This window comes from Calliphora vicina, chromosome 1 (assembly GCF_958450345.1).
Source record: "Calliphora vicina chromosome 1, idCalVici1.1, whole genome shotgun sequence".
NCBI lineage: Eukaryota > Metazoa > Arthropoda > Insecta > Diptera > Calliphoridae > Calliphora > Calliphora vicina.
Window position 1 is genome coordinate 160,915,783 of NC_088780.1, and position 21,918 is coordinate 160,937,700.

The 21,918-nt window shown below is 29.4% G+C and overlaps 1 protein-coding gene across 2 annotated transcripts in view; it reads left to right on the plus strand.

Annotated features, from left to right (window-relative positions):
* Window positions 1-5,744, plus strand: part of side (sidestep) — a 343,838-nt gene extending 338,094 nt beyond the window's left edge. For both annotated transcript variants that reach the window (XM_065516427.1, XM_065516428.1), the window contains exon 16: window positions 5,571-5,744. In XM_065516427.1, the coding sequence (XP_065372499.1) occupies window positions 5,571-5,635 (65 nt within the window). In that variant the 3' untranslated portion in view covers window positions 5,636-5,744. The remainder of the gene's footprint in view (window positions 1-5,570) is intronic.
* The last annotated feature ends 16,174 nt before the right edge of the window (window positions 5,745-21,918 follow it).

Genomic DNA, 21,918 nt, shown 5'->3' on the forward strand with positions numbered 1-21,918 from the left:
TTCTATTTTTCTCTCATAGTATGATCTTATATAACTACAGTTGAAACGGTCGCCTATATATAATCGCTCTTGGTAAGCTATATAGTAGGATATTCAATTAATCGGGTTTCTGGTTTAATCGGTTAATCGACCAAAAAATTAATCGAGGTTTAGATTTATTCGGTTAATAATCGGTTAATTTAAAATTATTCGATTAACCGAATAATTTCTATTTTCATTTTAAATTGAAAATAAAACAACGAATTTTGTGTACAAACAAAAAAAAAAACAGCTAATATGGTATTTGAGATAATTTTTCTAAACATATCGCCGATTTGCTGCAACAACGTCATAACTCAAAATCCGTGTTTTATGAACTGAGTAATACAAAATATGTGCCGTTCTATAATCTTTCATATAGTTTCATCAGTTTTCAAAAAAGTCAATTATTTTTTGTGTGAGAGTGTTTTTATGTTGTAAACATAGAAATTAAGATTCATGTTTTCTCGTATATTTGATAAGTGAAAATTTGGGTAAAATACAGATTAGAAAGATATTAACATCTACTATTTATATATCAGAAACCGCTTTGTTCATAATTTTAATTCACGTTTAGGAAAACTTCAAAACATTTGTAAATAAAATTTGTCTTATTCCAAGATAAATGTGTCTCTTTTTTGTATCTTGTAAATCATTTTGTATTGTTTTCTTTTGGTCTGGTTACATTATTTGTCTTATTACAAGTTAACTAAATGCTATTGAATTCTATTCCATTTAAGATCGATGGAAATTGAAATATACTCAATTGCCCAGCCGAGCTTTTTACTATGATTGAAGGACCACATTATTTTGCTGATGCTAATGGCTCGGCAGTTAATGATTACTCATAAGGTGACTATGCATATTTCATGTCAATGTGAGAGTTTTTAAGGTATTCGTGATCGTGTCTGTACGTTATCAATTCTGTCCATCATATTGTCTATCAGTTTGACACTGCTCATCCCTTTACTGTCTCGTCGATTTGTTTGAAATGTTATTGTAAAGAGTTGTTGTTTAAAGGAAATAAAATAAGCTAGATTTTGCCTGGATTTTACAACGGTAAAAAACTATAAATAAATACCTTCAGTATTTAGTTTAGGTTTACATTTTCTATATTAATAACAAATTTAATTAATCAATCGAACATAATTCCTTGTGGCTTGAGTCATATACAACGACAGAAAATTAATTTCTAAATGTTTATAAAAAGAGAGTTTTTTATACATAAATTTTAAAATTTTTTTTTTCTGAATTGAATCGTTTATTTCAAAAACCAGTCAAGCAACAATTTATTGATTTTGAGTAAATTTTACAGAATTAATACTGTGATAAACATAAAACTTTTTATTAACATACACACGTACGATTAAAAACAATATATAAAGTTGGCAGCTTAACTGGTTTCCATAACAAATAACCATCACTATTGTAAATTTCATACGAACTTTAATTTCATTAGGAACTTCAAAAATAAAATGTCAAATGAATGGAAGCATTTTGCTTCCATTGTAGGCCATTGACAAATATTTCCATAAAACTCTTAATATCCATCGATGTAAAGTAAATATTTTTTTTTGCCCATTTATTGAGACAAGTCTTCCATAGTATGAAATAAATCACTAGACTTCTTTCTACACTAAACATGGATTTCTCGCCTTTACTTCACCATAATAAGGCGGCAGTGTTTATTCTTTGCGATGCATTTACCTATACAAAACAGTAAATAATCTCCCAATAACTCAATTTTGGATTTTTTGTTGCTTGACTGGTTTTTGAAATAAACGAATGAATTAGTACTTCAGTCTCTTTTTAAAACAAACTTTAGACTTTTCAAATTAATGCTTATAGCGTTATAAGGCTTTACTAGGAAAATAATAAATAAAATTGAATTAATCTCCCATTAATTGAACTTAAAAACGAAATTCCATGTGAAAAATTAACATGACTAAATCAAAGTATAAAATTTTCTAAGGCTTTACTCCGAAGTCATGCTTATCAAAGCTATTTTGTTTATTAAATAAATAGAATTAAATGAATCGTTTCTTAATTGAACTTAAAAATAAAATTCCTAGTAACTTAGCAAGTGAAAACTAATGTTTAATTAGCTGTAAAACAAATTCTAGTAAATTTTGTTGAATTTTAAAAAGTATTTACACAAGAAAGATAATGCCTGAACACATTTAAGAGTAAATTTTCATTTAAAATTAGGTTTCTTTGAATTTTATTTGCAAACATTTTCTAAATTTACAAGAAATCAATGTTTATTTTTATGGAATTAATATATTTAAAGCTTCTTAACAGTTTAAAAAGTTTAAACTTTATAAAGTGGAAACCTTACACTAGCTGTTACTACTTGCATATTAAACTAGTTCGCTGTGGCTGCTAAAATGGTAGTTAAATGGTGATGATTTGCACTACATTTCGCCACCATACTCATTAATAAACACTAGTTAGATATTCGTCTTAAGTTTTTGATAATAAATTCAAGTAAAATAAAATCATATAAAATATACCACTTTTGGTACTCACTGATCAAGGCGAATTTATAGAAGGTGAAGATAGAACTACTACAAATACTACATGTACAAAAACAACAGTATAATTGAATAGTCAAAGTTGTGTGTTGTTGGTTTTGCTTATGGGTATGTTGTATTTTTCGCCACAACAAATTATTCTGAAGTTACCATCTATAAATACACCTTGTCCCTAATGGCACACATTGGTTGAAGAGTGGCCGAAATTGTTTTTTTTAATGTTAGCCGATTTGGATAATTTATTGGTATTTTGTTGTCAGATATCTGAGTATTATGATTCCGTAATATTAGACTGATATATTTATTATTTGTTTGGACAGACAAGCTCGAATTTCATATATGTTCGCTTGTTTAAAATGACATGCAAATTTACTGTATGTTCAATCTTTTGGTATAATCACAGTAAACTTATCATTTAACTTTGTTGGATATTCTCGTAAATAATAATTGTCATAGATGATGAGATTTGCATTAAAAAAAGTTGGAAAAAATGCCATATAAAAAATTTCGTAGAACAAAATATAAATAACATCAAAATTTTAATGTTCATCAAATTTAGTGGACTGCATCTTTTTAGAGCTGTGGAGCGCTGTTTAACGAAAGATGTCAAATTACAGCTTGAAGTCTCAGCTAAAAGTTAAAAAAAAATTCAGCTGCTCCTTTCCAAAAAAAACAGTAAAAACTATAAAGTGATAAAGTAAAAAAACATGAATGCATCAGGTATGCTGTCCGAGGGAGGAAGCTCAGGAAGCGAGGAATAAAGACTATAGAGCCTATAGATTACATCATTCGCGAAGAATTGGAGATGTAATTGTAATGAAGACGTAATGCATAATCTTTTATTGTCTTCAGACCCATTTATAAATACATATTGCTCAATGCTGCAAATCAAAAAATTGGAGTACGATAATGACATTAAAAATTTATTAAAAGACTATGCTTACATTACTTATTCATGTTTTTTCTATTTTTTTTTATGGAAGATGGGCGTAAAAGTAGGCGGATATTTTTCAAATTTCACACAAATGATTCTGAGTGTTTAAAAATGTTATGTGCCAAAAAAAAAAAGCCGTAGGTCAAAATTTAATTTTCACTTTGTATGGCTGGTGGGTGGATCATTTTGATTTTTCCATTTTATCTTGATTCAAACAAAAAATGCCTATGTGCCAGGTTTCATTGTCCTTCGACAACTTCTTCTATTTTTAGCCGCTCGTTCTATAAACTTCAACCAATGTGAGGCATATTAACAAGGAGCATAAAATCAGCTGTTTCTTAATTCGCCGTGGTTTAATGTAGGTCTTCTGTCAAACTATGTTTATGTTTACATTTGTTATTGTAATTAACATAGTAATATTTTAATTCGCCTTGATTTTGACATTTCTTCTACATTTGAAAAAAAACTAAACTGTTGTTTTTGCATTGTTGTATTTGTTGTCGGGACGCACTCACCTTGTTAATACGCCTTGGCCTTGTCACTGATGATGTAGAAAATGCAAAAATTGAGAGCAGACACACATGCAATTTTAATAACAAATAGAGAGCAGAACAAATAAGAGATCTGCAAATAAGACGAATTCGTTATACAAAAACCATATGAGATTTTTTTTATGTTGGCTGGAACTGTTAAAGTCTGCCCAAGGCGTATTAACAAGGTTAGTGCATACAATCAGTTGTTTCTTAATTCGCCGTAGTTTAATGTAGGTCTTCTATCAAACTATGATTTTGTTTACATACTCTAAATTTAACAAAATCAAAATGATTGTTGTTTTTGAATTGTTGTATTTGTTGCCGGGACGCCTTGAGTCTACCTATTGTTTTTGTTGCTTTTACGTATCTAATAGTATTCGCAACAACAAACACAAAGATAATTTATTGAAGGTGGTGTCGATATCACAGCTGATTATTTATTTTCTTAAGTCTGCTTTTACACAGGGCAATTTTTCTTGCGCAAGTCTAGAGTTTATAGGAGAGAGAGGCAAGAAGAAAGAAGAGGGGTACACACTTGCTTGTACTGGCAAGTCTCTTCAAAATTTCTTTTGTTTTCTCATTTTCAATATGGCGTCTATTAGGTTTTGCCATACAAAATTGCTCACAGACTTGCTGTGTGTAAACAGACGAGCAAGTTTAAAAGGGAATCGACGAGACTTGCTTCAAGTAAACTTGCCCTGTGTAAAAGCAGACTAACTTGATTTTATACTATTGTCCAATTAACTAGTGTAAATGCAACAAAAACAACAAGAAGACTTTGACAGTTCCTTGTCTGTGGCTTACTGATTGGCGGAAGTCACTACAAACGAGAGTTTATGAGTTCAATCCCGATCTCTGGCAAATTATTTTTTACTTTTTTCTCAAATGTATTGGAAAATATTATTAAATTTAAATGTGCAGTGTTATTTGCCATTCGGCCAGCTGCAATGACATATACAATGACACCAACTCGCGTTGGTTGAAAATATACTATTAGCAGTTCTTAGTGGCTACCTAATTCAATGCGAGGGAATTTGGATTTAAAATTAAATACTACAACAATTTAAATAAATATTCCAGCTAATTTAATTTAAAAATTAAATCCGCTTAACTGTACCTAAATCATTTTTGGCAACTTTATTTTCTAAAGTATTTAGTTTTAGTATTTAAAGCTGCTTGGCTTCCTTTAAAAAAAGAAATTGTGTAATGTAGCTGCTTCAAGTTATAAAAGTATCTAGGAGTTTTGCTTTTATAAAATGCTTTATATGTGTGTATGTATATGTATGTATCTATCTATATGTGTGTAAATATATTTGAAAGAGTAAATGTTTTTATTAAATTATTTTATACCAATGAAATTATTAAACCTTTTTCATATTTACTTACAATCAATCTCTTCCTGTTGTTCTTTTCTCTTCTTGTATTTTTTTCCTGCACTTAATGTTTATGATTTTTTTTAACCTTTTTAAAACAAAATTCACCTCTCCTTAAACATTTTAAAATAATATATACAATTAAACGATTATTATAACAACGTAGTATATATTGCAGACCCTGATCTTATTTTGCCACGTGGTGAATTGGAATTTACAACACTGGATCCTACGCTCAAATAATACGAAACAAACACCCAGGGGACCTAAATACACCCCCTACAAAATCCAATTATAAACGAAAAACAAAGAAACACAAGTTTGTAACTTATAAAACTGATTTATGTATAATTTAAAAATTGATTTAAATTTCTCTAGTTATTAAGAATGTTTTTTATTTACAATAGATAAAACAAAAAAAAACAAAAAACCGAAAAATATTTGATATTGTATAAATTATTAAAACAAAAAAAAAATAATACTAAAAATAAATAATTATAAATTAATGTAAACGTTAATTAAGTATTTGAACTAATAATTATAATAAATTTAATTATAAATTAAATTTTTTTGTATTGTGTAATTAGGTGTCTGTGTGAGTAGTTTATAAATTAGTTATCTAAATATTAGGGGTGGTCACAGAGAATGTTCTATATTATTATTTAAACAAATAAAAAATTAAAATAAATTTTATATTACTATTTTCTACATATGTATATGTAATTAATTTTATGTTATAATTTTTTAATTGTTGCTTTCTGTGAATACCCCTATTTGTTTAAATTATATTAGTATTGTGTGAATTTTAATAATTGTTAATTATTGGAAACCATTGATGATATTTGCTTATTTGCAGGTTGCAATAAATGGTCCTTTGTTGTAAAATAAGCTTTTAGCATTGATTAGATTTAAACAAATTTTAGTTTAAATTATATTTAATGAGTTTTTATAAAAAAAAATAAACAAATTTAAACATTATTTACACAGTGTATGGTATGCAAATTGAGCTTATTATTAGCAAATACCCAATACATTATTTTGATTGTCATTAAAGTGATTAATTTGGATTGAACATGAAATAGTTCGACTCGTTTATTGAGTGTGTTTCTGAGCTGCCAATAATTTAAAAAAAATTTCATAGAAATAATCCTTGCGATCAGAATTACATTATGATAAATATAATTTTTTTATTTCAATATTATAATTCTTCTTTGGTAAGTTTCACCAGATATGTATATAATTTGTATGCTACTATTCCGAACAGATTTCCTTTTAGCTCAACAACAGACAATTTTGTGTGTTCCTCTGAGAATTGCGTTCCTCTGAGAATTACACAAAATTAAAATAAAGAATAATTAACGCTGAGCTACGTTGGGCGTCTTTAATAATTAAAAATGCGGGATTTACTATATACTTTTTTAACACGGTTTTTATTTTTAATAATTTATATGTCATTTTAAAGGGTACATTTCTGTCATATATTGTCACTTAATTGCTGACATTTATACTGTAAACAACTAAGTTTTTTTGTTTCGAAGAAGATTGCGGGAAGATTTTCTTTACTTTTTTCAATCGGTTTCTATATACGAAAGATGGTTTGTGCGGTTCAGAAGTGATGATTTTGTCCAGGCTAGCCAAAAAATTTTGAAAACCAAGAACTGGAGACGTTACTCCATGATTGTTGTCAAACTGAACAAGAACTTGAAAAATCATTCGGAGCTACTCAAGTAGCAATTTTAAAACGGAATTATCCAAAAGCTGGGAATTTGGACAACATACAAATTGAAGTCAAGAAACAATGAAAGATGATTTTGCACCGAATCATTACTTTCAATAAAAACTAGATCCATTACGATAACGCGAAGCGTAAGAGATCGTATGTAAAGCTCGGCCAACCAGCGGAAACGACATCAAAGTCATACTCCAAATATACATGGCGATAAGATAATTCTTTGAATTTTGTGGAAGCAAATGTTCTATTTATTATGAACTGCTGAAATCTGATCCGACCATCACAAAGAACCTATACCAAACACAACTGATTCGTTTAAAGCGAGCATTTGCCTAAAAAGGCGCAGACTAGACTGTTCGGCCATATTATGCAATACCTTTTAAAAAGTACTTCCCACACTCTCCTTTTAGCCCAGACGTTGCTTCTCCCGAATACTATTTATTTCGATCGCTGAAGAACGCTCTCTATGGGATACGCTTCACTTTGGAACAGAGTATCCGGTGTTGGCTTGATTCGTTATTCGACTCAAAAGATGAGCAGTTCTTTTGTCTCGGAATCCATATGTTACCAGAAAGATGGGAAAAAGTCATATCTAACAATAACCTTCAATAAAAAGCTAAAAATTTAAAAAAATGCCGAATTTTTAATAAAATCAATATAGGGACGAAACGAAAAACTTCTATCCAAAAAAATTATTATTTTAGAATTTTTACTCTTTGGAATTTCATTATAATTTTTTTGATGTACATTTTTTTTCTTGGAAAAAATTCAGTATCTTGGGAATTATTGGATATATTGCTACGAAATTTCAAATGGTTTGAGCTGAGGTGTTTTCGAGTTGATTTACATTTGTTCAGCTTACTAGCGGTAATGGGGGCCAGTGCGTAGCCCCTCAAACTAGGTTTTAAAAAAATCTCCAAAAATTTATTTATGATCCGAAAGAGGTGAAATTTTCAATATAAATAGTCCTTGAAAAGGTCTACAAAAACTATGCTTACAGGTGTAGGTTATCTTTATAAGTTGAAGAGATATTCAGGTTTATTGATTTATTTTTTTTAATTTTGCTCGATCTTTTTATGGATTTTTTGATATGGCGGGACTACGGAGGGTCGAAATTTGTTTTTGGCGATAAAATTCTAAATAAACTAAAAACAACTTGCTAACAGTTATCTGTTTCCTGTAAAAAGTTATACGCATTCAAAGTTTCAACTTGTAAAAAGTGCCGTATTTTTTACGTTTTTTTTTCCAAGAAAGCCTATGTATTTTTTCTTTTGTAGAAAACAATTTTCTTCGGGACTATATAGAATTTTTATATATGATCCGGAAAATAACTTACTTAAAGTATTTAAAGAAAAATTTGGCTCACTTAAGCGGTCACATCACCCCCCAGACCTATCCAAACTTGGCCAATTTTTTTAAAAAAAATCGGTTTGAGTAAAAAATTCTAAAGAGGCAAAGCACGGATCCACGAAAAAGCTCCATATTTGCATAATTCCATATGTTTCTTAAATACTTACTAAGTGTTTTTACTATCACACGGTAAACAACGTCACAGAAGGCACTTTTCTCAAAAAACTCAGTTTTTGGAACACATTTCCTCGTTTTAGGTATTTTTAAAAAAAAAGTCAAAAATTCTAATGCCTAATTGATTGAAGGACATTTGAGGGTATATTAGTTCAAAATTTTACATTAAGTACTAGGGTATTCAATCGATTAACCGTTAATCGGTTAACCGATTAATTTTGGTCGGTTAACTGTTCGAATAATTCAAAATTGACGATTTTCAAATAACAAATAAACCGATTAATTTGGGACGATTAACCGATTAACCGAAATTTCTTTTTTTTTGTACTTTAACATATTTTTTGTAATTCAAATACAAATGTCAAATTAAAATTACATATTTTTCGTACATCCAAGAAACATGTTTAGTGAATATAACAACTGACATATTTAATTTATGTACATGTATTTTTCGGAGGAGGACATGATAATAGACCAAACAGGAGACATTATTGAAACGAGTATTTTATCAGAACTTATTGAAATCATTAAAAGTATTCAAAATCTAAAAACAATCCAAAAAGGACTCCTATGGTATAATGGAGGATTTTATGTGCTTAGAAAAAACTAAATAAAAATAACTGAGATATTGGATATTCTTGATCATGCCTTACTTTCAATTTCTCCAACATCTACAATCAGCGAGAGAGTTTTTTCCAAGTCAATTTTTATTAATTTTTTTTTGGTTTTTTATTGTTTTTTATGTTTTTGTTCTTTTATTAATAAAATACTTAAACTAAGTACTCAAAATTCGTGGTTTTATTTTCAGTTTAAAATTAAAATAAAAATTATTCGGTTAATCGAATAATTTAAAATTAACCGATTATTAACCGATTAATTTTTTGCTCGCTTAACCGATTAAACCAGAAACCCGATTAATTGAATATCCTATTAAGTACCATACACCATATTATATTTTTAGTTTTTAAGGTAAATGAAGTCCCAAAATTTTATAAAATTATTTAATTTTACTAAAATATCAATCCTCAAGTCACAATGTTTTCAAGGATTGATATTTTAATAATAATATCAATCCTCAAGTACTTCTGGTGGGTAAAATAACTACTTTCTATAGTTTAGTACAAAATAAACATTTAAATTGACTACAATCTGTAAAGTGACAATTGACTTTACCCTAGGTTACATGGGATGTCAGTATAATTAAGTTGTATGAGAATTATATCAACACAATTTATATAAAACCAGTTTGTACGAATTACACATAAAAAAGTGCAGTACGAAATAAACGCTTAAAGTGACTACACTCTAGATTACATAGAGACACTTAAGTGACAATTGACTTCAGGCTAGATTACCTTTGATGTCTAAAGTAGAGAATTGACTTTTCTATGTGCTACAAAGAGCACATGTCGTGTCAAATTATACCAAATATATAAATTGGATTCCGCCAAGTTATCTGATCACTTTAAAGACCTTTTTAATATAAAAGTAATAAACATTTTATAAGAATTAAAATCGTGTATACATTAACACCTGGATGAAATATTATACAAATTTGTTCGCAATTCTATTTAATCGAATTATGATGCGATTTATAACCAGCGATTAATTGAGTGCTGAAAAGCAGTAAAGTTGTTAAATTAAATCCATAAAAAGTTCGAAAAATACTTTTTTTTCTTAAAATGAATTGTTCAAATGACATACAAGAAAAACTTCTTTAAAATATTTTTGATTTTATATTACTAATATATAATCTTTATAACCAAATAGCTTGGCAAATAAACTTTTAATAAAGCATATTTGTAATAAACTATTTCCAATTTAAACCAAATTAAGATGTTCATTGAAATCTACACTTTTAAATCTAACATAAACTGTATTTGACAGAAAATATTCTCCATAATATTAAACAATATCATCGATTGTTTCCTATTAGACATAACATGTTAAATAAACATTCATATACAAAAAAAACAATATAGAAAATATATAAGGACTGCAGACAAAAAACAATTGTAAATAGAAAAAAAGATGAAATAAAATAATTAAAACAAATAAATAAATATACAATTCATTGAATCATTGAAATTGTTCTTAGATACATTTATCAATGTTTGCTAAACTAAAATGAAAATAAATAAAACAAATTAAAATAAATAGAAAAAGAAAACATAAAACACATACTCCATATATACATATGTACAAATAAAAAAACACATTTTTTGTAAATATCGAATTTATATATAAATATATTAAAACCAATAAGAAGAAACAAAAAAAAAACTAGAATTAAACGAAATAATAAAAAAAATTTAGCTTAAAATTTATTAGAAATATTGTGTTGAAAGTAAACTTTATAAAGAAATCCATATTTCTATGTTTATTTCTTAGACAAATAATATTAAAAAAATAAATACAAAAATATTGTATGAAATCCTTTTAAAATAACCCCTTAAGAATAATAAAAAAAAAGTTATAAAGAGAAAACATCAAATCAAATGTCAAACAGCCAGTAAGTCAGTCATATATAAATAAATTAAATATGAAATAATAGTTCTTAATTCAATATATAATATAAAAACAAAATATATACATACAAAAAAATAAATTAAATTTTAAGTGTTTCTTGTTAAAAAAAAAAATACAATATTAAAAACCAACAGAATTTAGTTTAAATGTATTATATGAAAATGAAAAAACAAGATACTTAAAACCATAATATAGTAATAATAAATATGAAAAAATATACTTGACTTTCCTTTTAATTTTAAACCCCTACCCCCACTTCAAAAAAAAATTAAAACCAAAACTTAAGTTTAAGTATTATTATCAATAATAAATATGACATACAAAACTATAAAATACAAAAAATTCTTTAAGAACTAAACTGATTATTTTAAGAATAGTCATAAAGCAAAAACCAAAAACTAATAAAAATTAATAATACATTTTGTTTACATTTGTTAAATAAACAAATTAAAATTTTTTAAATAAAATTCTTACATTCAAGCATGTCACATACTTATTATTGAGTGATAAATGTTTGACAGTAACAAATTCCTTAAAGTTTCAAAATTTTCCTTAAACAAAATATAATAACTTATAATATAAAGTTTGTATAAATAATTTCATAATATGTAATCCAAAACTATGTACTAAATTAGTTTCTCCGAAAATCCAACAAGAACAACAAAATCTACGAAATTGTATTCAGTACTTGAAACGAAAATAAGAGAAATAAATGAAATTAAAAAAAAAATATACAAGGATTATGAATAAAAACGATTTAAAATATAAAAAAGTACATTAAACAAATTTCTTTTAATTACATTTAAAATTGTGTTAAACTGAAGGTAAGATTTATTGTTTATTAGAATGATGAGGGCGGGTAAAAAAGTCAGTGACTTTCTGAATTTCCCGCCTCTACACTGCTCTTGCCAAAATTTGAACATTTTGCGTCATTTATTTTGTGTTCAATAGGCATTAATAGCAGACTACCTCATGACTTAAGGATAAATTGGAAAAAAGAGAATTTCGTCTGCTCATTAAGCATTAATTTTAGCGGAAAAAATCCATCAGTTAAATAAAAGCTAAGCTTGATAAATGGGGACTCAACCGTACACAGAGAAAACTGATTCGTGATAGCAACCGAATTTGTTTCCAATCGAATGATTCCACCTTAGTGACCGAATTTTACAGTTTTGGCTATAAAATGTTTAAAGCGGTAACAAAATTTGATTGCTTTAACCGAAATTCTTCTTTATGAACTGACTTTCTGTTAATAGAACCGACAAATTCTATGTGTACAACCGAATCATTCGATTGGCAACAAATTCAGTTGCTATCACGAATCTGTTTTCTCTGTGTATCAATTTCAATTGTAACAAGTAAGAGTGCTATATTCGGCTGTGCCGAATCTTATATACCCTTCACCAAATTATACTTCAAAATTTTAAATATTTTTAGGTAAACAAAATTTAATTTTTTTCCAGTTGTTTTTTTAATTTTTTGGAATTTTTTTTTTCGATTATTTTAAATTTTTAATTTTTTTTTTTTTAAATTTTAAAAATTTTTTTTGTTTTTTAAATTTTTTTTTGTGAAAAAAAAAAATCGGGTTAAAATTTTTTTTCGCTTTTTTTGACCCATTGTAGGTCCAACTTACTATGGTCTTATATACGTCGTTGCAAATGTCTTTGAAATATCTCTCATTAGATATCCATATTGTCTATATTAATGTCTTAGTAATCCAGATATAGGTCAAAAATAGGTCAAAAATCGAGGTTGTCTTGGTTTTTTGTCATATCTCAGCCATTTGTGGACTGATTTTGCTGATTTTAAATAGCAAAATTCTCGAAAGCATGTCTGACAGAATTATTGAAGATTTGGATCCCGAAGATATCTGGGGTCTTCAGAAAATTGATTTCAACAGACAGACGGACAGACAGACAGACAGACGGACATGGCTTAATCGACTCCGCTATCTATAAGGATCCAGAATATATATACTTTATAGGGTCGAAAATGAAAAATGTAGAAATTACAAACGGAATGACAAACTTATATATACCCTTCTCACGAAGGTGAAGGGTATAAAAAAGTGGTTAACTGAATTTCATTGTGGCCGTACAAGTACGGAAGATGTCATAATGTTACAGTTGAGTTCATCCGAAACAATTTGAAAAATTCACGATATGGTGTTGACCGATCGGATATTGAAAATGCAAGAGATTATGGGAGCCATAGGCACCTCACACGGATCAGTGTTTTCAATATTGAATAATCACTTGGGTATCTTGCGGAAATGGTGCCACAAACGCAATCGTGTAACAATGCCGTTGTTCAACCGCAATATGTTTTTTGCGCTATTTCGTAATCATGTATGAAACATGGATACACCACAGGCCAAGCTGCAGTTATAACAGAGGGTTTTTTTGGGGTAAACTGGCGCCAAAGAAGTTGTCAGACAATAATGTCATAGCGACCGCTTTTTTTTATATATATGCGGTATAATCCACATTGACTACCTTCAAAAGCTCAAACAAGCAATGGCGAATATTATGCGAACTTATTGGGTTGACTTAATGAGGATTTAAACAAAAAATTACAGCATTTGGCCAAGAAAAAATGTTGTTTTTTCATCAGGACAATGGAAGGGTGCACAATGTCCAGTTTCCATGGCAAAAATCCATGAATTATAATTCATGTGATTACTTCTTGTTTCCAACCCAGAAGAAATCGGCTTGCCGGAAAGAGATTTGACTCCAACCATGATATCATCTCACAAACGAATGCGTACTGTGATGACCTCGACAAATCTTATTTTTGAAAGGAACAAACAATTTAAGGAAACATTGGATAAAGTGTATAGGGCTCAGAGGAGACTGTGTTAAAAAATAAAATAATTTGTTATCAAAAAACATGTGTGTCATTTAAAAACTCATAGACATATGTATCGACACGGCCTCGTATTATTATTAGTGAGGCTTCAAGTCAATTACACTTTTCATCATCGGCAGCCATAAAGGACGTTTCGAGCCATGAGGTATACATCAGACAGTTCTCAAAATCTGCACTGTTTTGTCTCAACATTAGCTAATGTAAATTGGTGGTACCTAAGACCACAATATCCTACAAATTTTCCAGTAAGTGTTTTGAAATTACCCTTTCCGAGTGTTAGTAACATTTGTGATCTTCGTTTTGATAGAAAAGTTTGGATTTTCTTTACCCAGGTAGGTTAACCCAATGCCGAACAAATTTCAATTCTACCCAAGAACGAATTTTTTCCATAGTGTATCAACGGTGCCAAAGAAAGGTTTAGGTCCTTCGAACACACGTCGGGTGCCTCTATTAGACACACGATCTGCTCTTTCATTCGCAGCGTGAGATTCATCACAATGTAAATTTGACCTATTTCTATAAAAATTTAAACTTTGGGCCATATGTTCTTAAATCCCAAAGCTAGAATCAGAAAACAGCCTTATAAACCCTGATGTGTTCCCAATTTATCTTCAAAGTATTTTTCCCAGCCCCAAAGGAAATATGGACAAAATTGTAAAAAATAAATTTTTTGGGATTTTCGCTACAATTTTTAGGAATTGCGGGATTCCCCTTGAACCTCTGGACAAGTTTTTTTTTACACTTTGTTATTAAGAATGACATAAAATTTTATTACATATTACGTATTTTTTGAGATTCTAAAACTACTAGAACTAAACTAAATGTATCAAGTTTTGAATAGGTATGCAAATATTAGAAACAATTTGATCCACATTATACCGATTTTTTATTATTTTTTTGTTTAGATAAGTTAATTTTTGGTCTTACAAAAAAAATTCAAGTCAATATCTTAATCGGATTCAAAAATATGCCACTTTAAAACTCTGTCCATCAAAAATATTGCACTTTTTCATACCAAAAAAATTTGTACAAATTTTCGGACCAGCCGTTTAGAAATGCCATATTTCTTTCCATAAAATTTTGATTCTGCTCCACTGTGCATAGTAATAAACTTTTTGCGTATTTATAAATGCGTCAATCATGCACTGTCTAACTTCAAATTAGCCACGTTCACTGACAATGATATCAAACGTTCGACAGATTGGTGTAATTCCCTAAGACCACTTGATTAAGCAAAGACCATTTCCACACTAGGCAATTTAGTTGCGCAAGTCTCTTGCCCAGCAACAAAACAGCGAAATGTTCGTCCCCTTAACCTGACATTACCTCTGGCATCTACAAACACAAGAGACTTGCGCAACTAAATTGCCTAGTGTGAAAGGGGTCAAAGCTTCGGCAACGTTGATAAAACTTGCTGGGTAACCACCACTCATTACAAAATAATGAACATTCCCACGACAGCCGGTTCTACGCACCGGAATGACCCGAGTTCACTCGGCCAAGGGCTGTCAACTCAGCAACACCAAAATAATGTATGTGGTAGCTAGTTGCCATTATCAAAATTTAAAAAATTTGTGCTGGGTATTGAACTATAATTGTGATGGACACACTATATTTAAGAAATATGTCAAGTTTTGAGAGTATACTCGTTTTTTTGAGTATACTTGTTATTATAATTGATAAATATTGCACATACGCTGCGGTGGTACATTGATCAAATATTTTACGAAAAACCCGTAACAACTATTATGACTTTTGTAATATTGTTTGCTTTTATAAAAGTCGAACACTATAATAATGATAAATATTGGTTCAATGGAAAGAGAACTATTCATTTTTTAGTCGTTACACTAAATATGTTCAATAACTAAAAGTTGTTACTAGTTAGTAACAATTGTTACTGGAAAAGCGTTCATTAACTCAAAAAACTTGCAAGTAGAGAAAAAATCAAGAGCATATACATTTTAGAGAGTGTTCTCTCGTTGCAAACTATTACAAGTTCTATTTTGAACTCGTTATATTTCAGCTTATATTTCATACGTTTTGTGTTAATGTTTATTTATTCACAATTTTATTTTTGTGGTGAAAAAATGTCAAAAAAAAAGAATTTTCAATACAATTGAAGAAAATATGAGTATTTATACATTTTAAAAGAAATAAAATAAGAAAATTGTGTGTATAAAACAATTGTTACTGGAAAAGCGTTCATTTACTTTTTACTATTTTTGAGAATTTAAGACATTAATTTTGTAATTTTTTATTTTATTCTCTCGTTACAAGTATTTACTGGGAAAGTAAATGAACAGACCTACTTTTTTCGTAAAATATTTCAAGAATATTTTGTAAAAAAGAAATCGTTTTTCTTGTTTTTTATAATAAATATGCTTCATGTTCTTTTTTTGTTTAATCTTTAATGAAATTATATAAAGTATAAAAATTTCATAGTTTTTGTTGGTGCGATTGTATGAAAATTTAAAATTAATCCGGTGACTCCGTGCTTTGGTAGTTTTTGTTTAATTATTTTCCAACGTAATGATTTTATACATTAACACATTCATATAAGTAGACACATAGATAAATCTGTTGTTCACACACAAACGTACAACTGCGTACGTGAATTATAAAATGCGACATATGGCAACCAAATACTTTATAGACAAACACATGTACAAATAATACTGTATAAACAAATGTGTGTATGGGAGAGTTTGTTCTCACTACTTGTCACTAAATCCAACAAGTAAATGACATTTACACTTGAGTATGAACACATTTCACAAACACACACACCAACACCTACATTCGCAAAAACATCGCAATCCTGCAATAATTGTAGGTTTGTGAGTATGTAAATAGCTTAGTGTGAATGTGTGGGTGTGTGTGTGTTTTAAACTTATAATTGTGACACACATGTTGTGAGCTTGTATACCGTACGTGTGCAAATAATATCGCTGTGACAATGGTGGTGGCTATTGCTGGAGTAGTAGGAGAAGAAATGCATTGCGCCTTCTACCACTTAACACTCGGCAGGTACTTAAATGTCAAATTTGTATGTGTATGAAAATGTGTGTATGTGTGTGTGTTTATTGATAACAAGGACAAACATGTTAACAATTGCCAACAACACGACACAGTCAGAAGCAAGCAACAATTAATACATTAATAATCTGTCCACTCCTTCATAAACACACACACATACATATACCTAGGCACACACACACGTTTATACACTCCTTGACATAAACGAACACACACAAACTTTATCGCCAACACAAACAGACCGACACTTACGATAGCAAAGCCACTTATTGATTGTGGATAACATCGAGAGAAAGAGAGTGAAAGAAGTGTTTTATTGTTGTACTACTATTATTGTGATGTTGTTGTTGTTGGTAATAATAATATGTCATTGCTTTCAACACCTTTAATTCCCAAAATGAATAAGTGTATTGTCCGCCTGACTATGAGTGTGAGTACTGAAAAATATGTATATTTAACATTATAATTAAACCGCGAAACTGATAAACAATTTAAGTGGATACTCATGCTTTCAGTCGAGAATAGCAACAATTTCATGCCGATAATGTGGTCAACAATTAAAATACTTTTATTTTTTTATATATATTTTATCTACACTTCAAGGTCTTCTTCAGTAAAGAAAACAATCACACTATAGAAATTGAAATTAATATTGTAAATTTTGTTTATTAATGTCGAACATGAAAAATTTATAAAAAAAATAAAATTTTCTGACCGTTTTCATTGTTCTAATTTGGAACACATATACCCATTGAAGCCATTTACACATTTTCTAATTTCGAAAATACTCGAACTAGTTCACGATCTCTTTTGGACAGACTAAAGTACAGCTTTGACTACCAGGTAGGGTACACAGATGTAGGACAAAATTTCCAAAAACAAATTATTTCCATAGTGTATCCACACGCATATTATGATAAAACTATTCATCATAAATATGGTTGCCACAAACATATATTTGTTTACTGTAACCATATATATGGTTGATACAATCATGTGAATCATAAATTAACCATATTATGGTTACCACAATCATGTAAATGGTTACTGTGACTATAATATTGTTAAAAATCTATCTTGTACTGTTGTATATCCCACAACGTAACAAAGGACTGACTGCCAAACTACAAACCCATTGGGATGAACCATACAAAGTGATTAAGATATTAAACGACGTGATGTACAGAATACAGAAAGAAAAGATTTCGAGATCCAAAATGATCGTAAATCTAGAACGATTTGCTACCTTCGAGAAAGTGTTCGACGTTGTGTATACATTTGTATAATCAGATGCGTTTTAACAGGTGAAGAGGCGAATCATCTTTACCGAAAACTTTTATTATTTTGAAAATATTGTTCAACAATGATATCTTCTAGCTATCAAACTATTGCCTTTTATTGCACAATGGTTTAGAAACATTTTTTTATTTTGGAAATAATTCGGTATTTCGGGAACATTTTTGAAAGGAAGCAAGGTTTGTGGAGCTTCTGAAGAGTTATTATAATATTTTTATATAAGAATTTGGTATTAGTTTAAACCTTAGGTCTTGAAGATTATATTTAAGTTAAATTAAAAAATTTATAAAGTTTTCCGACATCATTTGCCTTAAAATCTAAAAAAAATTATAATATGGAGATTTTCCATGAAGAAAAATATAATTGTTAAAGTTGCCATCAGCTTGTTCGGATAATATGAAAATTTTAAATAAAGAAACAAATATAGGGACTATCTTGGAAAAAAAACCCCAAAAATACGGCCCATTTTACTTTTTATAGGGACGAGATAACTGTTACTTAGAATTTTGTCGGCTATATTGCTAATTTTCCAAAAAACTGTCGACCTTCTGTAGGCCCGGCATAACTAAAAAACCAAAAAAAAAAGATTGAGCAAAATGATAAAAATAGATAAATCTAAATATCTCTTCACCTAAAAGAGATAACTTACATATGTAGGGGTATTTTTAGTAGATTTTCTCAAGGACTATTTATGTTTTAAAATGCAGCTCATTTTAAAAATGTAAGGCACGAGCTAACCAAACTTTATGGTCCACGAACTGGCTCTCATTACCCCTAGGAAACTGAACAACTACAAATTGAAATTGCTTAACAATATCTCCAATATTTCCCGAGATACCGAATCATTTAAAAAAAAAACGTTTCAAAATCACTGTGTATCGGTCGAAAATATTTTACAGTTTCTTAAGATTGCAGTTTTTCTCCATTTAATTCTTATAATTTGTAACTCTCCTTTAAATTAAAAGAAAGTAAATTTTCCAATTTTGCCTATTTCCTATTCATGTTGGCACCAACCTTACTAAGATCTTCAACTTAAACAAGATATGCTAAAACTAATTACATACAAGAGTTCACAAAAAAATATCTTTAGGAATACTAAAATACATTTTCACTAGTGCTTTGATGAAAAAAGAATTAAATAATTATTTTTCCTCAAAATTGTATAATACCATCTTACCTCACTGAATTTGTAAGATGGCTAGAAAAAAGTGCTTTTAATAATTTACGTTGTTAGGAAAATCATATTTGTTTTTTTGTAAAAGTAAAAGTAATCAAATAAATAATACATTTTGTTTATACATTACGAATGTGCGTACCTAAGAAATTGTATGTACGTTTACAAGTCATACAAGTTTATAAGTCAAAATCAAATCATATATAAAACTACACATATAAAGGGTCTTTCATTAAGCGCTTGCTAGCTTTAAATTTAAATAAAATAATGTGTGTGTGACATATCATCGATATTTTGTATACGTTTGAAATGCCTATAATGCCATTATGTATGGAATATAGCATCAACATCCGAACCAGGCTAAATTAGATCGCCGGTATGGTTTTTGTTGGCTTTGAGGGCTGCTTTAGTCTGTGACTTATTCACATAGACTTCAGAAAAGTCTAACGGGATAAAAACACACGATCTCGGTGGCCAGTTTACATCGCCTCCACGTCAGATGACCAATTCCTCAAATCGCTGATGCAGAATGTTAAATGAGGCTTGAGCTGTGTGGCACGTAGAGCCGTCCAGATGATACCGCATGTCGTTGGTCTCCATGTCATCCAATACAGGCTAAAATTAGTTTTTAATTATGACCAACGTCGTTTTCAAAGAATGATGACGCCATCCCCATGATGATGACGCCAAATCAAACTCAATATCAAACAGTGAATTTTTCGGGAAGCATTGAACTCTCTTGGATCTCATGTGGATTGGTATCGTCCCATATTCAACAATTTTAAATGAGCGAAGCGCGCGGAAATTTGTCCGATCATAACATCCATTTCGATAAAACAATTTTATCATTAGCATGTGTTTTTAAACGCTATATCTATCCATGCACATTGGTGCAGAATCATCTGGAAAAGAAAAATCTGGCATTTCTAAACGGCTGGTCTGATCAGGATAAAATTTAACGCGTACAAGGAGTATTCGAATTTAAATTATTAAATGGGCCCTACAAATGATGCAGGGGCGCTATGGGGCTAAAGTAGGGTAAAATTTCTAAGCACGTGTCATTTTTTTGTTTCCCATCTGGAGTTTTAAAGTGCCATGCTTTTAATCTAATTGATATATTGAGTTTGTAAGGCCAACAATTATCCTATCTAAACATTTAAACATTTTCGATGTCGAAGGTACCCTACTTTGAGCAACCATGGAGTATTTGTAGGATCCATTTTAATAACTTAAACTCGAATAATCAAATTTTATCAAGAACCGTTTAGAAATGCCAGATTTATTTCCAAAAATTTTTGATTCTGCCCCACTGCGCCATGGTGAACTGGCAAAACAAATAGAATTTATGACAGCCAATTCGACAGATGTAGCTTCAGCAATATGGCAGCTGTCAACTGTCAAAGTATGAAAGACCCTTATTGGAAGACCCTTTACATATGTATGTATGCATGTAGTTAAGTATTATAAGGACATACATATGTAAGTAGTGGGATGTACAAATACTTACGTACTTAAATCCAGGAATACACAAATAATCTACAAATTTATGTTTGTTTGTATATTTTCAACTATACATACAAATTGGTTGTATTTATAAATGTGTATATGTTAAGAATGTATTTATACTGTAATGAAATGTTTATTTTATTCAGTTTCTTTTTTTCGTTGCTTTAATGTGTACCCATTAACGCTGTTAAACAACATTGTCGTTACATATACAGAAATAAAAGAGGAACAAAATGAAAGTAGGTACTTAAGTGTAAAGTTAAAAAAAAAATACAAGTTAAAATTTGAGAACCTAACTAGAATTGAGTTGAAAATAATAACTGATTTATTAAATTTATGGCATATATTAAAAGCTGAGTGCTATTATTATGCTCTCCACTATTGTCGTAAATTTGTATATGTGATTTCTGCATACATTTACATGTATAATACAACCATACGTACTTACTACTTATGTAAATTGTATTACTGTGAGCGATTTTAACAACTACCCAGCAGTTAAGCAAGGAATCAATGTATCCCTTCTAGACAGTAATTGTCACTAATGTCTTATCACTTGGCTGACTCTAATTTATATATGTTGGGCCATTTTACACGTATAATCTCTTTGTTATGTCAGGTTATCTAGTGTGGAGACAATTGCCACTTAAGTGGCTCTAAGTAATCTAGAGTGTAGTTACTTTAAACGTTTTGTGAGTAATTCGTAACTGATATCCCGTGTAATATAGCGTGAAGGCACTAGTCACTTTAGTGTCTCTTAGTAACCTATAGTGAAGTCACTTTAAACGTTTATTTTGTACTGCTCTATAAAAAGTAATTATTTTAGCCAACAGTAGCAATATATTGGAGAGTTATCGG